General features: G+C 39.0%; 1 protein-coding gene across 1 annotated transcript in view; it reads left to right on the top strand.

The window, feature by feature from the left end:
* Nucleotides 1-733: 733 nt before the first annotated feature.
* Nucleotides 734-21,466, top strand: part of cpt1a2b (carnitine palmitoyltransferase 1A2b) — a 45,709-nt gene continuing 24,976 nt past the window's right edge. The window contains exons 1-10 of the mRNA XM_061065349.1: nucleotides 734-858; nucleotides 5,755-5,897; nucleotides 8,365-8,504; nucleotides 11,480-11,657; nucleotides 12,860-12,961; nucleotides 13,388-13,525; nucleotides 14,394-14,471; nucleotides 14,636-14,743; nucleotides 15,802-15,889; nucleotides 18,166-18,361. Of these exons, the coding sequence (XP_060921332.1) occupies nucleotides 5,757-5,897; nucleotides 8,365-8,504; nucleotides 11,480-11,657; nucleotides 12,860-12,961; nucleotides 13,388-13,525; nucleotides 14,394-14,471; nucleotides 14,636-14,743; nucleotides 15,802-15,889; nucleotides 18,166-18,361 (1,169 nt within the window). The 5' untranslated portion in view covers nucleotides 734-858; nucleotides 5,755-5,756. The remainder of the gene's footprint in view (nucleotides 859-5,754; nucleotides 5,898-8,364; nucleotides 8,505-11,479; nucleotides 11,658-12,859; nucleotides 12,962-13,387; nucleotides 13,526-14,393; nucleotides 14,472-14,635; nucleotides 14,744-15,801; nucleotides 15,890-18,165; nucleotides 18,362-21,466) is intronic.

The following is a 21,466-nucleotide window of genomic DNA, read 5'->3' as shown; positions in this document are numbered from 1 at the left end:
GGTACATGTAGTTTGTTTTATTGTTCACTTGAAGTTACTTCGGAATGTTTCTTTTTATTTGTTGAGAGAACATTTACAAGCTGGTACACATGTTAACTGTTAACAGTTTCATATAGGTGATTCGAACATTTATTTGATTTATTATTGGTACATAGCATAACAACTTCAAAGAAAACATTGACTTTGTTTAAAAGGGGAACGCTTAGGTCAAGTTGCTATGACAAATACAGAGGCTTACAATCAGTAAAATCTGTAAAAAACTGAATTTAAAAAAAAATAGTAAAATATATTTTTGTAAAGCAGTTTATCTCAAAGATCGACCTATTTACCCTAGATGTACCCTGAAAATTGTATCGTCAATACGTCAGAGATGGGCGTATTCTATGACATAATTTGGCATCCTGCAGAGTGTATTGTTAAACGAAGAGCTCTCACTCTGACACAAAAAAGTTTCCAGAGGTGTTCATTAATATAATATGAAGTGCTCAATGAATCAAACTGAACGAATATGAATACCGCGTAATTAATGTCACTTTACGATTAAAAAAAAGTGATAAATTTAATAATGAGTTGATTAAATGTAGGCCTATATATAATATTTTCTCATATATATAGTTGAAAACTCGTCAAATTAAACGTCTACATTTCACAAACCGGTTTGGTTTCCTGTTTTACAGGTTGGAGTGTCTCATCTTCTGTTACTAACTATCTTTGCTTGCTGGCAGCGATTGCCTTGTTGGTCCGAAAAAAAACTCGCTTTCACCGAGAGCTCCTGCAGCCTTGAGACGAAGGGAGGAGTACGAACAGACTTTCCGCATCAACTTTCTCACCGACAAAGCTCTTCGAAAAACACTTCAGGTACATTTTTGTATCAACTCTTACAGGAAAGTTGTCCCAGGTTTTTGAAATGTATTGAAATTCGGAGCTTTTGTTCTATGTCGTACTTTGTGCGTCGCATGGTGTGGGAGATGGTGCTGAGCATGAATGGACTACTGTGTGTTGAAATACACTCGGCTAACTGTACATGTGTGCAATTGCACCATACGGATATACTGTGAAGTTGTGCTAATTTTGTTTAATATTTATTTTTTTGGTAGCTGTGAGTGTTTCTGACCACCATATATGATCATGGTGATGGAGAGCACAGTTGGTTGCTTCTTTCACACTGTAACTATTTCCTTAGTCGTAACCGGTTCGGGCTCTGCCACATTCAAACAAGTCTTAGCTTTGAGCTGACTTATAGAGACGACTTCCTAACACTTAACGCTAAATTTGCAAATTTAAATTTGCTAAATGTATTCAACTGGTATTTTCTGGGGTACTTACAGCATCTTCCAAGGACAGTCATAGAAACAATGATACAATGTAGCTTATTTACAAACCAGAGCCTACAGTAAAATTGTAACATTTTTCAACATTGAAGGCTATTTATCAGGTGAAGTAGGGCAGATAGCCTAAACATGAAAAACCTGATTGAACTTGATCAGGGGTATTTGAACTTGCAAGGGTATTTGGTTAATTTCTGCTCACTAGGGCAACAGGAAGGAAATACATTTACAGAAGTGTAGGAGTGAGAACTAAAAAAAAAAAAGTTTAAAATCGAGGTCAGACCCTTTTTTAAAGCGGGCCTGTCTTCAAGTAAACTAAAGCTCATGTATTTGACATTTCACTAAAGTTGAGCTGAATTGTAAACCGTATGCAATGCATACTGTGTGCACGCGCATTTCTCCCGCCGCCCTCGCGCTCTCTTTCTCGTTCGTGCCCGCGCTTCGCATGCCTGCCGAATGAAGGCAGCAACTTGTTATCTCTACCTGCCACTCCACTCCGGCAAGTAAAACCTGTTTATCAACATGTAACATGTGTCTTGTATCAAGTATCAATCACCAATTTGTAGATTGCATCTCATATTCTACTTCATTTAGTTTTAAATAGGTTGGGGCAGAATAAAGACCCTCAGATTCAAATATTCCCAGTATAATAAATTGAATTTTAAACACCAAATGGATCTTAGTCTCATCAGTGTTTAGAAAGTTACCAGTCTTCAAGTTAGCATTTGAAGTGCATAGTTTGTGTGCAAAACTACTTGTAAGACCTTTTCGTAGAAAAATAATTCAGGTTTAAATCTTGATATTTTTTTTCAGGTAATGTCAATTACTGCTGAGCTCTGTGGCTACCAGTAGAAGTAAGCCTAAATATATTTGACCAATAACCACAACAACAGCTAGTTTGGATTGGCTCCAGTGTGTCTCTCTTAAATATTTTACTGAGCATCATGTTCATTAAAACAGAATCCACCCAACAATATACAAAAAACTCTTAAAGTTTCCTGTCAGTATTTTGCTTAGTGCTGCTCTGAAGTCATTATTTCATCCCCAAGGGTGCTGGAAGTACTTTGAGAACACTAGTAAGTGTTAAGAAATGTTCTGGGTAAATCATCACAAGTGGGATGTATGTTCCTTCAGCAACATTTTTAATGTATTTATACACATTGTGTTACTTTAAAACATACAAGGGATTTAATTCAACAGATACCTGAAAAGTCAGAGCGAAACAAGCTTCGCTAAAGTTAGTGGGAATACAGGAACTCTTATCTTTGGCCCAAAACTGCTTTATTCAGAGTTCTAGTTTAAATTGACAGGTATGATTTTTTTAAAAAGTGGAAGTGGTTTATTCTGTGTATTTTCTATTGATGCTAATTATCTTAAAGATTGATGCAGTAAATATGAATGATAGACAACTTCAGGGCATGCAAATACTACAAACTTAATTCTGAAGTTGAACTTTACACACATACAGTCATGAGAATCTTACCCTAAAACTCTCACCCCATTAAATCACATGTGGATGTTGATATTGATTATACAGAATAAATTAGAATGATCATACACTGTGCTGTGACGCCCATCCCTCAAACACATTGTGTGTCCATTGAGGTGTCAGCAGTAACAGGTCCACACTTGTCCTCCCAAGTTCTCTCTCTTTTCTTTGTCGCCCCCCTCGCTCTCCTTCTCCCCTGTGTCGTTTAAACAAATAATTTTCAGACAAATAGCTACATGAAATAGCTGTGAGAAGTGAGAAATATACAGAATTAGTAACTTAGCTGCTTAGAGAGAAAGGGAGGAGAAATGACAGAATTGAACAAACACAACCTTAGATAGATTACTCTATATGTTGACCTACTTTCTTTGATGTGGGTCTGTAACTGTATAGTTGTCATGTAATCATCCCGTATGTACCAGAGGCCTCTTTCATCTGAAACAGCTGTGCATTACTTTGCCTTTTAACATTAGAGCTGTAGGGGTCTGTCCTGTCCCATACGTAAGTTGCTGCAGTCTCTTAAATGAGAAACTCTTTGGAGAAATTGAGCTTTTGGAACTAAGGAATACGTTTCCATACAAGTTGTCATGGTCTATTTCAAGCCAGCAAAGTTGACCAGCATGGACAAAAAATTGCTGATTAGGTGAAGGAGAAGGAATCAAAATAAACTAAGCCAGCAGTGAAATCGACAGATTTTAGTCAAGGCTCCCCCTCATTAAAACAAAGTGACCTGGTCATTAAAACCTGTTAACATACAGAAAAAAAGCAGTTTCCTGTTGAAACAAATCACCTTACACTTTCACCGCCATTGTAGCATGTCAGGAGAGGCTGCGAGCTGAGCTGACACAAGCTTATTTGTAGTTACTCAGCTTAAAAAAACAATATTAGGACAGCACTCCAAAATTTTATTTTTGTACTTCTTCAGAGTGTTACAGGCAATTTTCCTTTTTTCTACCATTATAGATTCTCAGCATGCCTTTAGATTCCTTCACTGGTCATAGTTTTCAAGGGTTTTGTCCAGAATTGTAATATCTGTATTGGTCTCCTCACTTAAAAGAAACACATCAGTTACTTTAAAGAGGTTGATCTAGTGTATAAAGCAGTTTCACATTCGATCAGTGTCTCTAGGCTGCATGATGCTGTTAAATGATAAATGTAAAAACAATGGTGAAGGGTCTGAAAACACTAATGGTGTTTTCACTCATGCGCAAACTCTTGACAATTTCCTGAAATGTTCAGTGTGAGCTGCAGGTGTGATGCTTGTAATGCTCAGCTGACAAGAATCTTTAATATAGCTACTTGACAGAGTTAGACATGCTTATATGTTGTTTTTTATCTGGCATAAAGAGCAAGTTTTTATCTGACTTCAGATGTACTCTCAACAATCATAAATTCTCTTTTTTTTCCTTTTTTTTTTTAAGATTTATTTTTGGGCTTTTTGTGCCTTTAATGGATAGATAGGACAGTGGATAGAGTCGGAAATCAGGGAGAGAGAGAGAGTGGGGAACGACACGCGGGAAAGAGGCCACAGGTGGGAATCGTACCCGGGCCGCCCGCCTGAGACGACAGCCTCCATACATGGGGCGTGCGCACCAACCACTGCGCCACCAGCGCCCCAACAAGCATAAATTCTCTTAAGACAGGAAGAACATCCGCCTTATGTTTGCACACTAACCAGTTTCATACCTTTTCACAAGGTAGGCAGAGGCTCAGGGAAATTAAACTGTTTACATTGTTCACAGGAATTTTCAGGTTCACACTATCTATCATACCTCAACCTTTATAGCAAACCTTTGGACTGTTACTGTTCAACAGTCCTTGTAAATTATTACAATGTTACTGTAAGCCAGAATGAAGTATACCAGCCTAAAAGGATTTCAGGCATCCTCATTTTTTTAACCCCTAGGCATCTTCTACTGATGTGTTTTTGTGACAGTTCTTATTTCCCGCCTGTTATCAGGAGGATCCATTATCCTATGAAACCTATCAACTGGTTTGGTGATAGTTTTTTTAAAACAAACCTGTTGAGTGAAACCATAGAAACATCAAATTAAACATTTATTTTAAGGAATCCTTACTGGGAGCCAGAGGTCTCATCCAAAATTAGCAATAAGTAGTCCTTAACCATTTATTCAACCACTCATAACAAAGCTGTTTAATACTTCAATGTGTACTTAACGCTCTATGGCTGCATCCAGAGCTGCAAGAAGTGTAGTATCTAAAAATATATATCTGGTAAATACATTTTACTAAACCACCAAGTGTTTAAAAGTGATGGTGACTTGTCTTGCAGTAAGAAATATGTTGATATGTTGAATAGATTTGAAGTCTGGCATGTAAGTTAAAAAATCATTTTATTTCCGGCATGAGATGGGCTGTAACCATCCAGTCAATCCCATATAAAGTTATGTTGGATATACGGGCTGGTATAATAATTACATTTTATAGGTTACTTTGCAAAGATCTTTGCTTGCATTCAGATTTCAAATGATAGCTTTTTTTTATTATTGAGTTGGAGAAGTATCTTTTAATGCTGCTGTATGAATTCACACGGTACCATACTGAGGGCAGTTTTTACTCAGTAGTCAGTGAGACAACAACATTCCTCTGACACATTAAATTACTCAAGTGTTGTCACACAGAGCGTTTATACGAGACAGACAGCAAACACACTGAGCTGCCACCCGGCCTATAAACCATCTGTGATAGTAAGTGTATGCCCCAAAACAAACGTTAAAAACTTAATCATGACTACAGTCAGTTATAAGTTATGCCTGAATCTCAGTGAGGTCAAGAATATTTTCAAGCTGTTGGGTTTAAGAAATGTGGAACACTAGGACATAAAAATAATGATTATTACTTTGCTGTCCGAATCAAATGTTTTACAATAGGAGAAATAAAATGAGTTATATTTCTGTACATTTTTTGTTTCAATAGCAATGGCGGAGGCCCACCAGGCGGTGGCGTTCCAGTTCACCATAACACCTGAAGGAATCGACCTGCAGCTGTCCTATCAGGCCCTGAACCAGATCTACCTGTCAGGAGTGCGATCGTGGAAGAAGCGAGTGAGCCGCATGAGGGTGAGTATGAAGGGAAAGCCCTTCTGTACGGGTGTGTTACTGTGTGTAGTGCTTCTGCTTTGACGTAGTTAAGGAGTGTAGGGTGTAATTTGTGTGCTCAGGGCAGCTGAAGTGTTATTACAGGGTTTGAATTCCCATCTGTGCAGGTAATGAGTGATGAGCCATTCCAAACATGAACAGACATGTATTTCTTGCCCCTGCTGGGGTGATAGATACCGCTGTTTGTTTCTCAAACTTCTTGACTACTCCAGCAATAAAATTCAGAGAAATAAAGCAACCCTCACTCTGTGTCTGATGCACATTCACACAAAATCTGCCCTGAAGGTTTGGAACATCTGTTAACTATTTTGTCCCCTCTTTATATACCACATTGTGTCCATTCACACCTTGACACTAGCCTTTTTAAAATCTTTTTTGTTAGGGGTGTACCAATACAAGAGCATTCTCAAAATGTGTTTATCCTTCTTTTAGGGCTTCTTATGTCAAATCATAGTCAGCGTCAATAGGGAAAATATCTAGATCCAAATTATTAAATATAATTAATTTCTTAACTTAGCTGAAAACCACAGGAAACCACAGTGTATCAAACTGTAGGACAATACATTAGAAAAAGTATTGCCAACAAATTTGATGGATTCATACACGACAGAGTCTCCTGAAGTAATTTTTGTTCCTTTGCATTTATTTCCGCGTTAAAAATAGACATCCAGATTTGAATTAATCCCGGAGTCCTACGGATTACGGGTACAGTCGACAGGCTTTTAATTATGAACCCATTAGACATCAAAGAGACCGGCAACAGGTCAGGATAAGGAGAAATAACAGAGAATAAAAAGGAGAGAAATTCAGTTGTGATGTGACGAGAACAGTGCAGGTGTAGTAGAGTTATTTATTTTAAAGTGTCTTCCCACTTATCAAAGGCTAGAAGAAATGATTAGTAGGACATGAACCTGATGCGGTGTGTACACAGGTCAGTTTCACATGACCCTGAACGCCGTCATATCGACAGGAAAATCCTCGCCACTTAAAAAAGTTCCACAGATACGCAGGTTTCATGGTCTTGTTTGAAAAATGATTTGAGCTTTCAAGAAGGGAGTCATCACAGCCCTATAGGTTATTGCTGAAAAGTGTGCTTCATTTTGTGATCGTGCATATGAAAGCATATTCACACGCTACAATCGCCGCCTCTCCTCAAACAAGCGAGTCACTGTGTGTCCAGTTCATGAGTCTAGAGCGAGATGTTTTAGATGTTTTTACAACTCACTGTGTGTAAAGTTCTCCTTACGTTCTAGCTTCTCACTGAAACTGTGTGAATTGCCGTTGCCACATAAGTGCTGTTTCTCTCCTCATATCCTCGGCGTCTTTTCAGACATCTGTTGTGATAAGTTGCCACAGGCTTGGGACTTTCATTGTGAATGATTTGTTGTAAAACAAAACGTGTTTTTTTACTACGCTTTACTACTAAGCTACATGTAGCGGAGGGGAGTGACAGTATTTACAGCCGCTCCTTTGACCACTAGCCACAGCCCACTTCTTGAGCACAGTCAGGGCTACCTTGCTAGTAGGTTGAGCGAATTCAAACAGATACTACACAATGACACACGCTTTTGGTGGGTGCTAAGCAGAAACTAAGTCTTATCCTTTAACTGCACAAACTCAACCGAGGCATAGATAGCTCTGTTCATTATCCTTTCAGAGAAACAGACATGATACATCCATGTCCTGCCAAGCTTGAATTTGTGCAACCTGCACACACACAGTATTTAACCATCTGAATAACAGGGAACAGTAAGTCTGAGACCATTTAAAACATTCACATGATCTAGGCAGCAGATGAGGGCAAACCTGATAGTAGTGTAGAACAGGTCGGTAGAGAATGCATGCAACTGTAACAGTAGATGGCAATGCCCTGCAGTGTTTCTATGTGTTTTAACTTTTGCTGTCCTCAGAGAGACACGATGAAGCCCCTCAGCCAGGTAGAAAACACAGTCAATCTAGACATCTAATAATTTTGGCCTACTTGACATTTTATTTCTTGGTTTGTCCGTCTGCTTTCTACCTGAATCCATGAGAATGGAGAGATGTAAGCACTATTAAGGAGGTGTTTTTTTTTCTTTGACTCCAGAATAAATGAGCACATTGCTTATTGAGCAGTGTGAAATGTGACCCAATGTTCATTTTCTCCAGTATTTATTATCCTGTAAGCCCCTGTGAGGAGTTTTTAACAGGTTAAGAAACTGGCTGAAATTAATCATGGGATACGTGTGCAAACATTTAAAAATCACACCTCTGAAAGGGTTTCATTCCACAAATAACAAACCTGAGGTTCATTGTTCATTTGGAGTTGGATAGTGATGGATCAGTAATCATTGCACTCACTCCTCTTCTTCTTCTGTAGTTTTGTCCCTTAATGTATGAGAGGTGGCACATATTTTACAAACTGTTGTTTTTTCTTCTGTTGTAACAGAACAGAGTGATCAAGGGTGTGTATCCTGCCAGCCCCTCCTCCTGGCTCATTGTCGTCATAGCGATCCTGGCCACCATGTACATGCGCTCTGATCCCAGCATGGGGCTCATCACCAAGATAAAGCAACACCTGCCACTGAGGTACACACACACACACACACACACACACACACACACACACACACACACACACACACACACACACACACACACACACACACACACAATTATACAAGAACACACACACACACACACACACACACACACACACACACACACACAATTATACAAGAACACACACACAGGGGCGTCAGCCTCATTTCAGACAGAGAACATATTTGCTCTTTTAGTTAATAGAAGAAAGTGAGACAGGGGTATGAATAGATATGTTTTACATCTACCTACTCCTTTTCGAACACTGTTACATTTGTTTCAAATGTTTTTTATTATTTTATTTAAATAATTTTGATCCGGAATAAAGTCTTTCATTCATTCTTTTTTTTTTTTTTTTTTTTGCTTATGGATGGTTGGATAGAGGGATGGATGGGTGGAAAGATAGTGATAAAGTGCACTATGCAGTTTTAGGGTACAGCAGAAGGTAAGGCAGAGCAACTTCAGCAAACACTTGTGGCTGGGTGGCACATACCTGGGACCAACCAGTGCCTCTGTAGAAAGTTTACGGGGGGCGGGGAGGATGTGAACTACTGGAGCCCGAAAGCGAGCGGTGGAGTAGCGGTGGAGAAAATCTCAATTTTCCACAAACCCGCTTTATAGATAAAATAGATAAATCGTAAAGCCCTAGCTCACATATATCTCAAGTACATCACATGTTGCTGTTAACTTGAATATCAATATTAGCAGTTATTGTCTTTTAGAGTGATTTGTATAACACTTTAGAATAGATAAAGATTGAGAAAAAGGCTTAACTGATGTTAGACAATACTTGTTATTACAGATTTATCAATATCAGTGTTAATGCCCAAAAGTTTTCAATAAATTTGAGTTCATCCACCAGAGAGCACAGTATTCCTTTTATTTTAACACTGTTAAATGTCCGATCAGTTAAGCAAATCCATAGAGAGATTTTCTTAACACTGTCAGTATCGTGGACAACACAGCTCCTTTATTGGTCGAGCCAGGTGAAAGTGGCAGCTCCACTTTAAAATGTCCAGTCTGACAGGTCAGTGTTTCCCCTAGGTTTACAGCGTTGGCAGGGGGGGGGGACAAGCCAACGTGCCGACACGGTGACACGACGACACAAACACTTTTACGGAATCTTGGTGTTCATGTGTGACTTTTAATGACAGATGTCCTTTTCTATCGGAAAGGTATCCTTAAATGACTTTCCCTGATTTCCGACTCTATCCACTATCCTATCCCTACAATAAAGTCACAAAAAGCCCAAAAATAAATCTTTAGATCGAAGAATCTTTTTTTTTACTTGACCTTCAGGGGGGGCGGGGGTGGGGTGGGAGGGGCCGTTGGGGGGGCGGGCCGCTGCAGGTGAAGTACCAGCCAGGAAGAACAAAAGGGTTTATCTTTGTTTGATCCAAACAAACATGACTTCCAAACATGGAAAGCTGGTGAGTCACTGTGAAGCTGAGAAGGAGTGGTGCTTCCCTTAAACTCTGTTCACTGGCTTAACAACATCCCTGAACCAGTCTGCCTCCTGACCACTCACTCACTCACTCACTCACTCACTCACTCACACACACACACACACACACACACACACATACTCAAACACACACTTGCCACATTCCTCCTTGTTATTTATGACTCACCTTTTGTGCTAGAGAACATTTGCCAGTTGACAGTTTCAGAGAGATCATCAGAAATCTGACAACTAAACATGTGATTTTCTATATTCAGATATATATTAGGAGTGTTTAAACTGACATGGCCGTCTCCTTTTTTACCAATGTGTTGGCTACTCCTAGCATTTGATAGAGCTTAAACTAAGAAGAAGAAGAAGAAGAAGAATTTATACTTTATTGATCCCGCGAGGGGAAATTCGTTTTTACACTCTGTCTAGTAAACATGCTACACAAACATGAACTGAAATACACACACATGCACAAACAGGATCCTGTGGACATGCACTAATGGAGAGGTCTCAGAGTGAGGGGGCTGCCCTACGGCGGGCGCTCCTGAGCTTGTGGGGGGGGGGGGGTTAGGTGCCTTGCTCAAGGGCACCTCGGCAGTGCTCAGGAAGTGGCCTGGCACCTCTCCAGCTACCAGACCAATTTCCGGACTTGGTCCGTGCCGGGACTTGAACCGGCGACCTTCCGATTCCCAACCCAAGTCCCTACAGACTGAGCTACTGCCGCCCACTATTGCCACACTATAAGAATTGTCTGTCAAATCCTCACCAATTACAATTCTAACAACTACCTCCCACTTAGTAAGGACCAAGTATTTGCTGTGAAAATGGTGGGACCCATTTTATTGTAATTTTATCCCTGTTCCTTATGATGGAGAGTCTTGGTTTCCTCCTATATCAGTATTTTTGGATTATTTAATTTTCTTTGGCTTCTGTAAATAATTAGTTCTTTTCACTACTTGTGTTTAATATGTTCTGCTGTTAATAACATATTAGACACAATTTTCTGCGCTGGAGCATCATTCCTTTTTTTCAGCTTTGGCAGATTCTGAAAAAGTTTCTCAGATTGTCTTCCTTCTTTATCCAGCAGATGTTGCTGTTGTACTGCAGATGTTGCTGCATGTACTGTCTTGCTACTCACTTGTGTTTCCTCATATCTAACATTCAACACAAGGACTTGATATAAAAATACATTTATTTGTTCAGCTTTTTACAGCAACCTTTTAGGATGTATAATCTGTATTTATTACTAGTGTTCTGGTATCACTGTTCATCAATGTAAAACTTGTCGGTCTCTCATCCCTCTATGTGGAAGATCTCTGTGTTGTATTAATTTTGTATTGGGTATTCAACGAGCCATGGATATATTTAAGGATTATTGTAACAAAATGAAATCTCCAACTTATATCTATTGTAACACAATTGTATTATAACATACGGTATTCAGTTATTACATCCAGTGATTTTTTTGTCCCCCCCCTCTCTCTCTTCCTCTCTCTCTGTCTCTCTGCAGCCTCCACGTGTCCCTCAGTGCCCAGGGTCAGACGATGTTGTCGGCCCTCGTCTTCAGTACTCTACTGTGGCTCTCCCTCATCCTCGCGCTCAGGTTCTGCCTCAAGCTGCTGCTCTCTTACCATCAGTGGATGTTCGAGCAGCACGGCCGGATTTCCAACATCACCAAAGTCTGGGTGGTATGAAAATCTCTGACCTTTAAGTTTGATTTGACTGGTTGTTACAGCATGGTTTTAAATGTAACACCGTGGGAAAGATGCTTTTAAAATGTTACTTTGGTTTTATTTTTTATTACCTATATTTTATTTTATTTTCTTGACGAGGTTACATCAAAATAAACACAGTATACATACTTTGGTGTCAGTTAACAATAGTCAGTTTAGCCTCCTTTTAAATAGTCCATTCTCTTCAGACTTTGTGATGGGTTTTAAAGTCAGTCAACTTTTTCCATTTTCCTTGGCATGCAGATTGTTGTAGTCTTAAATTGTGTGTAAAGTTCTCCATATCATGTAGTTTTTCCACAATGTCCAACCAGTTTCTCCGAGTGGGGGGGGGGGGGGGGTCCTCCTTACACCACTTTCTTGTTATAGCTTTCTTTGATGCCACCAGTAGTATTCCAGCCAGGTATCTGTCTTTGCTTTGTATATTTTCCTGTGTTAAATTTCCCAGATACAGCACTTCACAAGTCTTAGGAAGTTCATAACCGAAAATTGCTTTCATTCCTTTCCACACTTCATCCCAGTACTCAGTCATTTTCACACCAAAAAACATGAGCGTGATCAACATTATGCTCCCCACACTGTCTCCAGCAAGGCTGTGGGACAAGTGAGAATCTTCCTTTAAGTTTTGGTGTGATGAAAAATCTCACAATATTTCTCCAACCATATTCCCTCCACATTCTAGAGCTTGACTTTCTACTCTGTGTCCTACACATGTTATACGACTCTTCCTTGGTTATTTTTCTCTTTAGTACCTTTTCCCATTTATCTCTAATGTACAGAGTTGAAGTTGTTCTATTTCTCACCATATTTTGATACAACACTGAAATTACTCTCTTCACTGTACCTCTGTATGCATTACATATTGTTACAGTCAATCCGTTTAATTCACATGGGGAATCCGGCTTCATCTCCTTATTGAAATAATCTCTGATTTGTTGGTACATGTAGAAATCTTTGTTTTCTCAATCATATTCTCTCCTTAGTTTTAGAAAACTTTTGATTTCTCCTTTTTCAATTAATGTGTCAATTATTGTTATGCCTCTATTTGCCCACTGTTTAAACCTTTGGTTTAGAGTCCCTGGTAATGTTACTTTGTTTTAACTCATAATCCATAGACAATAGGTTTGAATTTTCACCATGTTTTTCTCTGTCTCCCTCAGACTCTGTTGAGATTATTATCAAGCAGGAAGCCTCTGCTGTACAGCTATCAGACGTCTCTGCCTCACCTGCCTGTTCCTGCCATCAAAGACACTCTGAGCAGGGTGAGTAGACCGGTGGAGCAGCTACCGTGCACAGACATTACATACAGCGCATCATGGTTAGGTTTTATTCATCTCGATTTCACCTCCAGACTTTTTACTTCTTTTTACCAAGCTATGTTTCTTTTCATTACTATCGAACAACTTTAACAAAAATTACATTTCATGAATATCAAAAACATCATGGATACATTTTAGTTTCTTTTAACAGTTTGTAAATGAAAACAAAAGGTCTGGGTTTTGAACTTTTTTTTTTCTGCACATGCTGGATCACACTTCTGTCTGTCTGCATTTCCACATCTTTATTTGTCTAACGTTCACATTCAGCAGCTGTATACTGTGCATACAATGATAGAACAGACAGTGATGAAAACATTATAATCACAAAACCAAATTTTGATCAATCCTTTTTTATGTATTTTGTCTCAGTACCTTTTGTCCGTGCGCCCACTGATGGCTGACCCGGACTATAAACAAATGACTGAACTGGCCAATCACTTTGAGTCTAACCTTGGAAACCGCCTGCAGCGCTACCTGAAGCTGAAAGCTCTGTGGGCCACCAACTATGTAAGAGTGACACGCACACAGTCACACGCACGCACGCACACAGGAACTGAAATGATTGTTGAGTTTGCAATAAGTTGATTGATTTTGAGAGAGGTGCTGATTCCTTTCTAGAGATATACTGTATGTAGTGAAATTGTATTTCTTAACATTAATGGGTGTGTCCATTTTTTTGTTCCACGGTTGCTGACATGTTCTTCTTGGTTGTTGGCTGCAGCCCCCAAAATCACCATTACTGTACTAAAGTAGCTCATGCTTTTCCAAGTCCTCACTGGGCAGCTCATTCGATCTACAGTTGAATGATACACAATAGGGAATCCATCCTGGCTCTCATGCCCTCTTAAGCTCAGTTAAAAAAGGTTTGGATCTCGCTAAAAAGTAATTTAATCTTCTTCAAATTGAAACTCCTAGATTAGACCACATTTTGGGCTTATAAAAGTATTTCCTGTGTGTTGTGTTTTCCTTCTTTATAATCCTCAAGTGAACGGGAAATTATAATTTTTTTCTCCTATTTGTTTCAAGTTCAAGATGCTTTATTAACAAAAACTGTAAAAACCGTTGTTGCCAAAGCAAAATTATTGAAACAATCAACAATATTATAACATATTAAACATTTAACATAGATGTTTTATCTTAATATAAGTACACATACCGTATAGATAAATACATATATACAGATACCTGTCCTGTACATATGAAAGGATACCTTAAATAAAATTTAATAAATTATTAGTACTGAACTAAAATGGAGGGAACTAACTGTTTTTCTAATAAGGTGGCAATCGGATACAAAATGTGCGGCTGAATGTATAATGTGCATATGTTTCAAATGAAGTATAAGTCCAACTTGAATGTCCTGTTTTGGTTCCAGGTGAGTGACTGGTGGGAGGAATACATCTACCTGAGGGGCAGAGGTCCCATAATGGTCAACAGTAACTACTATGGCATGGTAAACAGCTGCTTTTTAGCGCTTACTGCTCAGAGACAGTCTGTGCTGAACTGTTTATATGTACTAGACTCTTTCTTGCATACATCTTGATAATCTATGTGTTTGAATTCTATTACTTTTGTAAGTCTGTTTGAATTCCAATGATCTGTGTTCATGCTTTCTAGGACTTTCTGTATGTGACCCCAACCCCAGTGCAGGCGGCAAGAGCAGGAAACACCATCACTGCCCTGCTGCTCTATCGCCGCAAGGTCAACAGGGAGGAACTCAAACCGGTAAGACCAGATCGAACACATGCAGAGGGATAGAACAAGCGGTAGACTCTCTCGTGTTTATGTGCATGTCATTGTTTGATGGATTGCAGGCGACCAGAGAGAGAAAGAAAAAGAGAGAGATGATGCTGAATGCAAAATATAAATTAAAAAAAAAATCGTTTTGTAGAGCTGCTTTCTGCCAATTTGACTCTGCTCTCTCGGTTTAGCTCTGTCTAGCTTTAGTTGTTTTACACAGAGCCCCCAAAGGCTCAGTTAAGAAAGATTAAAAAGCCATCAGCCAATCCACACCCAAGGTTTAGGAATCTGTGGGCACAAATTTTCAATCAGTGGGCAAGGATTCCAAAAGTGTGTGCAAGGATTTGCAAACTGCCTGCAAAGTTTAATAAATTATGCTTACAGTCTAAAAATCTGTGCGATCTGAGAGGTCCGAACATTGGCAATCTCTCTCTCTCTCTCTCTCTCCCGTTCAGTGCATGCAGGCAGGTGCGAGTGTGTCTGTACCGACTCCTCTTTAAACAAAAAAAAGAACCCAGCAGGGCTAGAATAGTGCAGAAACCCTACACCTCTGCAGTCTCCATGTGTATGAAAGTATTCAAATGAATGCATTCATCGTCTTGTAAACATGTTTTCGATGAACATCAAAAGAGATGTGAAAAAGACACATAAAAGGACAAACGGGGGAGTGGGGATGAAATAACATGTTTGAGTACCACTGCTCTCCTGAAACAAAAACTATAAAACCCAATAAGCAGCTTGAACCAATTTCCTACACGAAGCCAAACATTATTTTCAGTTCACATCAAGGGTTAGACATATGTGGCGGTTGGCTGGGTCTCTAGCAGCCATAAAATGTAGATTCATAAAGACTCAAAAAGCAGCTCATATAGATCTTTGTTTGTTTGCCAATTGAAAGTGTAGCAGTTTCTAAATGGTTGAACAAGACAAATATTAGACACTTGTAAATTGTCAAAACTCAAAATGTATCTGTCCAGAAAATCTTTGTAAACTGAAAGAAGGCCATAGATGAATGTGAGTGTGTCTGTTTACACGTCTTTCAGAGCCGTGTTCCAGGTACTGTTATCCCCCTGTGTGCTGCCCAGTGTGAGAGGATGTTCAACACAACACGCACACCGGGAGTTGAGACCGGTAATACACACGCACACGCACACACGCACACACGCATACACACGCACACACACGCACACACGCACACGCACACACACGCACACACAACTGCACATGTTTCCATAGTTTGAGCAATACAGCGGATGTTTGAACAATGATCTCAAAAACAGATGGCATGAAAATGTAGCTAAGATGTTATATCTTTATTTAACCTCGGATTTAAGGAGGGGCACCACTTCCTGTTAAAGGAAGAAAATAACTTTAATGGTATAAGTTAATTAATTAATCAGTCAGTTTCATATCTTGAAAGAAGTAAGTTCTGGAAATGTTAAACAAGAAAACACACAGACAAAGTCCTGAATTTTATGTGTAAAATTTAATATAAAAAGGGGTAAACAATGAGGTATAGATGAAACCGATAAAGAATAGGATTATTATGATCAGGATAATGCAATTATAATGTATGGTGACATTATATATTTAGTAATGAGATAAGACGCGGTATTGTTTGAATGACTTGATCAGAAAATGGTCAAAAAGAAACAATTGATAAAGGAATTTTTTGGATTCTATTTGGATTTAAAGGAGGGCTCTGAATAGACACGACTCAAGACTCAATCTTCCAACACCCCTTGCCACCAGCAGTCTTACTGTGAGATGTGTTCAATTGAACTCCGCTGGCTGGTCCCGCGTTTCAGTCTCTGGCAAGCGGTTCTTTTCAGGCCCAGAGAGGTCCACGGGCCAGATTAGATGCCTTAACAACTTGGTCGGAGTGTGCAGCTGGGATGGAGATTGTACGTCGGTTCAGCTGTTGTCTCAGAAGCTCCAAGAGAATCCAACAGGAAAAATATTAAAGAGTCTTTTGATACGTCGATTTCCAATTCAGATTAACCGGATGGCCATATCGATGAATCCAAACTAAGAAATTGGCGTTCAAAATTGAAGAGCAAAGACTTTGGAGAAGAAAGTTCAAAAACCTTGCTAGAGCCAGAAAGAATTGATGTTCCAAAAATTGTGCGTGAAAAAGAAAGTTCGGCAGAGACTCGTCCCTACAGCACAAACTTAAAAGAAGTGATTCGGACCGAAGTCTGAAGAGGAGAGCAAGAGCTGAAACTCTAAACTTCAAGAAACCAAAACTAAAAAGAACCCAAGGTCTGAGCTCAGTGTGAACTCTTATCACCTGGATGGGAGGAGGGGGGTCTGCAGGCAAAGAGGGGTGCCGCCCACGGGTGACTCCCATTCTGACTGGAGGACAATTGTTTAAACTAAACCGAGTTTACTCAATAAGATTAAGAATAAGAATCTAAACATATATACGTCACCATACATTCATTTTGATATTATTTCTATCAGATCCACGTTGATGTAGGTTTACGTCATGTTTAGACAAACATTTCTATCAGATTCATGTTGAGATGAAAATCACACCATCTGGGAACATCCTCAGTTAATCCCAGCCTGTAGGTGAACAAAAACATGTTATACAGTCAACATTCTTAATAAGACATATTAATAAAGTAGGAAAAGAAGTTGGTGTCTTTAAATAACACCTTCTATAGCTAATATCAAAGAGTATGCTTTATAACACGTCTAAATGTATAATTATGAAGGTTACGTATTCATGGATATTCTAACACTAGATGGCAATAGCACTCCACGTCAAATTCCTATTAAACATAATATAACTCTTATTCCTGTTCTGAAGATCAGATTTTGAGTTTAAAAAGATGATTATAATACATTCAATGTGACAATTACAAATATCTAGATGAAGAAAGACATAAATGTTCATTTGATGCAGAATTGAAAGCTGTGGTTTAATTCAGCTCTTCAGCCGTCCTTCAACAGATGGTCAATTTTACGACTTTGCAGAGACTGGTTTCGGTCCCAGTTCATGTCTTTGGGGTCAATTCGTAGATAGCAGAGTGTTCTGTTTCTGCTCGATTGTTTATTCCAGGTGTTGTAAAAGTTCATAAAATCCTGTGTGAGAGGGAGACTTAAATCATTGATCAGTTCCTTTGGTAAAAGTAATGTTAATCCCCAGTCCTGAGTCCTGCAGGAAGAGAGGTTGTAAACGTGTCTGCTGATAACGGCTACAAAAATAAATATCCTCTGTGAAATAAAAACCACAGAAAGGAAACATCCACTAGAATAGGAATCTGTATCTTTAGTTATAGATAAAGAAAGAAAAGTATATAAATAAACACACACACATCAGCTCAATAAAGTAAAACACATTATTATTAGCACAGATGAAAACACTTTAGCAGATATTGTAACCCTCCTTTCCTCCACAGATGTGCTTCAGCACTGGCAGGACAGCGAGTTTGTGGCAGTGTACAACAAGGGACGCTTTTTCCGCCTGTGGGTGTACCGGGCAGGCCGGCTGCTGTCACCCAGGGAGATCGAATACCAGATCCAGAGGATCCTGGATGACCCTTCACCCCCTCAGCCCGGAGAGGAGAAGCTGGGGGCTCTCACTGCTGGAGAAAGGTAAGAACTCCAAGGGGAAGGACTCATACCTGGTAGTTCAGACTGGAATGTATTCATTTTCTTTGGATGTAGTTGTGTTGTGTTTCTTAACTCTCAAACCTGTCTGTAGTGTTTCTTCAGTTGTAAAGGCTGATTGCATGGCTCAGTGTTTTTAAGTGGAAAAACCAAAACTAGACGAGCTCGATCTGAAAAGTAAACGGAAAGTTTTTTTACTTCTGCTGTTCAAACTTTGTTTACATCATACCTCTTAACCACAGAAACAGATGCATTTGATCAGTTTTGAAGGCCGGGGAGGCAAATAAAAAGGAATTTCCCGAAATGAGCGTCAAACTGAAACTATGACAAGAAGTCACAAAAAAAGTGAAAGGTTACACTGTGCGTAGCAGATGAGTTGCATCACTGTCTGGTTGGATTTTTTTGTGTCATGTAGACCAGCTGTACAAATAAGAAGACATTACAGTGTCTTTAAATATATTTTCATATATTTTTTGGGATCTTTCACACAGAAACATGTCAAAGGCGTTGCTATCTCATTGTGTGTTGTGACTTTTTTTCAAACACCGCTTTGTGTTTTCTCCGTTCACTCTCAACCCGTCTGCTTTCATGCCTGTAACAGCTGGTAGCTGCGTTTAACAACAGTCTGTAGCTTCACGTTGGTAGTTTTACAGCCTGTCGTCGTCTGTTGCTGTAAACTTAGATGTTACAGAGATATGTTCGCTCCAAAAACTGAAGATATAGTTCTTTGTTTGTCTGACTCAAGTACACAGATGTAAACGCATCCATTGAATGAAAGGTGTGTGTGTGTGTGTGTGTGTGTGTGTGTGTGTGTGTGTGTGTGTGTTAAGTGTTCAACAATGTCAAAGCTCATACAATAAAAAAAGATAACTAGAAAGACTTCTGTTGATTACAGCAAACTTGGGTTTTACCAAAAAATGTCTATCTTGAGTTTTAAAGGGGATGTCCCATGGGGTGAGGGGGTTACAGTAGTGTATTAAAGGATGCTGTTTTATTATTTCAATCTGTTGTTTCTCAGATCACGGTTTATCTAGCTATATGTTGGAATCCACAGTTTGAATTGTGTGTATCTGAGGAGTGGAAGTTATATTACAAATGTTTTTTGTTTTTTTTGTCAATCTGAAAAAGGATCTTTGATCAAAATACACTTTAAGATCCAGTAAGATTAAACATAACAAAAGGAAATAGTCGTACTTATTTTAAGTATATTTATCAACAATGTAAACACAAAGCAAAGACAATATCCAACTTAAAGTTTTCAGTTCAGTGTTCAGTACTACAATGTTACACAGTGTTACAATTATTATACAATATTATTATTATTACAAACATCAGAGAGTAAGTACAACACTAATCCATTCATACACCGCCACCAAAGTAGAGGGAGCAACGCGAGGTTAAGTGTCTTGCCCAAGAACACATCGGACATGTTGCTCAGCTGGGAATCGAACTGGGAATGGGACGACTCTACCAACTGAGCCACAGCCGCCCAGTACTAAGTTAATCTTTACACTTTTAATGTCCATTGTGTGGCTGAAACACAGAGAGATAAGTCCATGTGGGCCAGAGATCATTTACATTAAAGAAAACCCAGAGAGAAAAAGAAAATGTGAACTTCAGGATCAGGAAATCAGGAAAGGACTGAATCATATTTTTCTGTATATTGAGAAATTATTTGGAGAAAGGAAATGAGAGTGAGTGCGCATCTATAATTACATCCTGAGTGTGAGTGTGTGTTCTGATGGACAGGAAAGATAAGACCCCTGCATGTGGCGTCGTACAGCCTCAAAGATCTGCATGTCTTTGTTGGGGTGTTACATAATCTGTTCTGTGACCTAGAGTAAGTTTTTAAGTCAAGAACCAGGCTGAAGCTGCTGCAGATGTTAGTGATGTCGTTGAAACTAAGAGGAAATAATCAACTAAAGAGTGGAAAGCAACTTGTAAAAAAAATCTATTTTAACAGCGTTTTAATGTAGAGACATGAATGTGGAACACAACATGATGCGATGATAGTGTGACACAGAGCACCCACACACATGGAAAAGGAAGATGTGTGAATTGAAGAGATGTTAAAAATCTTTTTTGTGTGTTCTTAATATAAATAAATGCTCACTTTGAAAAATGTATTTGCATATCTTACCAAATATTTAATGCGGAGAACATAAGGATTTCAAATCTTCTTGAGATGCTGAGCCACATTTAAGTCACTTATTTATATATATTATAGATATATAATTATTTATAATACATATACCTTGAATAGTAATATGCTTTAAATGGAAGAATGTAAAACATTTTGCACATAAATGTAGCAGAAATCCAGTATATCCAGTATGTCTCTCTGAGTCATGACTCTTTACAATGAGTGACCAGCCTGAGTCCTGCCAGCTGTACTGTTGTTGGACCATGTTTATATCATGTTTACATGGACGGGACGGCCTTGCATCTAAAGTTGTTTTAGTCAAGGGCTAGAGAAAATAAGAATACCATAGTCTACTCGCTGCTTATTTGGACTTTTGGATTTGGTTAGTGTCTTTAGATCAAAAGTCATCCCTTGTCTATTTGTGTGCAATGTGAAGCTACGAGTTAACCAAAGTGTGTTAACATTAACCTGCTAATACAACAATGCAGGCCACAGGCAATTGCAGCTCGAGCAATGGACAAATTTGTCTGCCGCTTACACTCAATGGTGCGGTCTTATTCATAACTCCGTTCATCTCGAGTGGAGGGGGGTTGGAGGTGTGCTGCTGGAGGAGAGCGGAGGCTTCAGAACAGTGGAGGTGCAGCAGTTTGTTTTGGTTAAATGCTGGTGCTCAAGGGCGACATCTACTGGATCAAAAACTTGCATATTCTTCCTTTAAACACAAAATAATCTACCACTACTTCTAGTACTACTAAGAATTGAGTTTATTTGTCATCATAGTCATAAAGAAACACCACACTGAGCTCTTCTTCAACTGTCTGTGCTGTTGAATGATGGCTTCCTCTGTTGCTATGAATTAATTCCCCCATGTATGATCAACTGTACTTCTGTGTGTATGTGTATGTTAAAGCCTGATCATCATGAGTATGTAGATCAGGGCTCTTTTT

The sequence above is a fragment of the Labrus mixtus genome, chromosome 20 (assembly GCF_963584025.1).
Source record: "Labrus mixtus chromosome 20, fLabMix1.1, whole genome shotgun sequence".
NCBI lineage: Eukaryota > Metazoa > Chordata > Actinopteri > Labriformes > Labridae > Labrus > Labrus mixtus.
The sequence above is the reverse complement of the archived record's forward strand: the minus strand, read 5'-3'. Positions and strand labels throughout refer to the sequence as shown.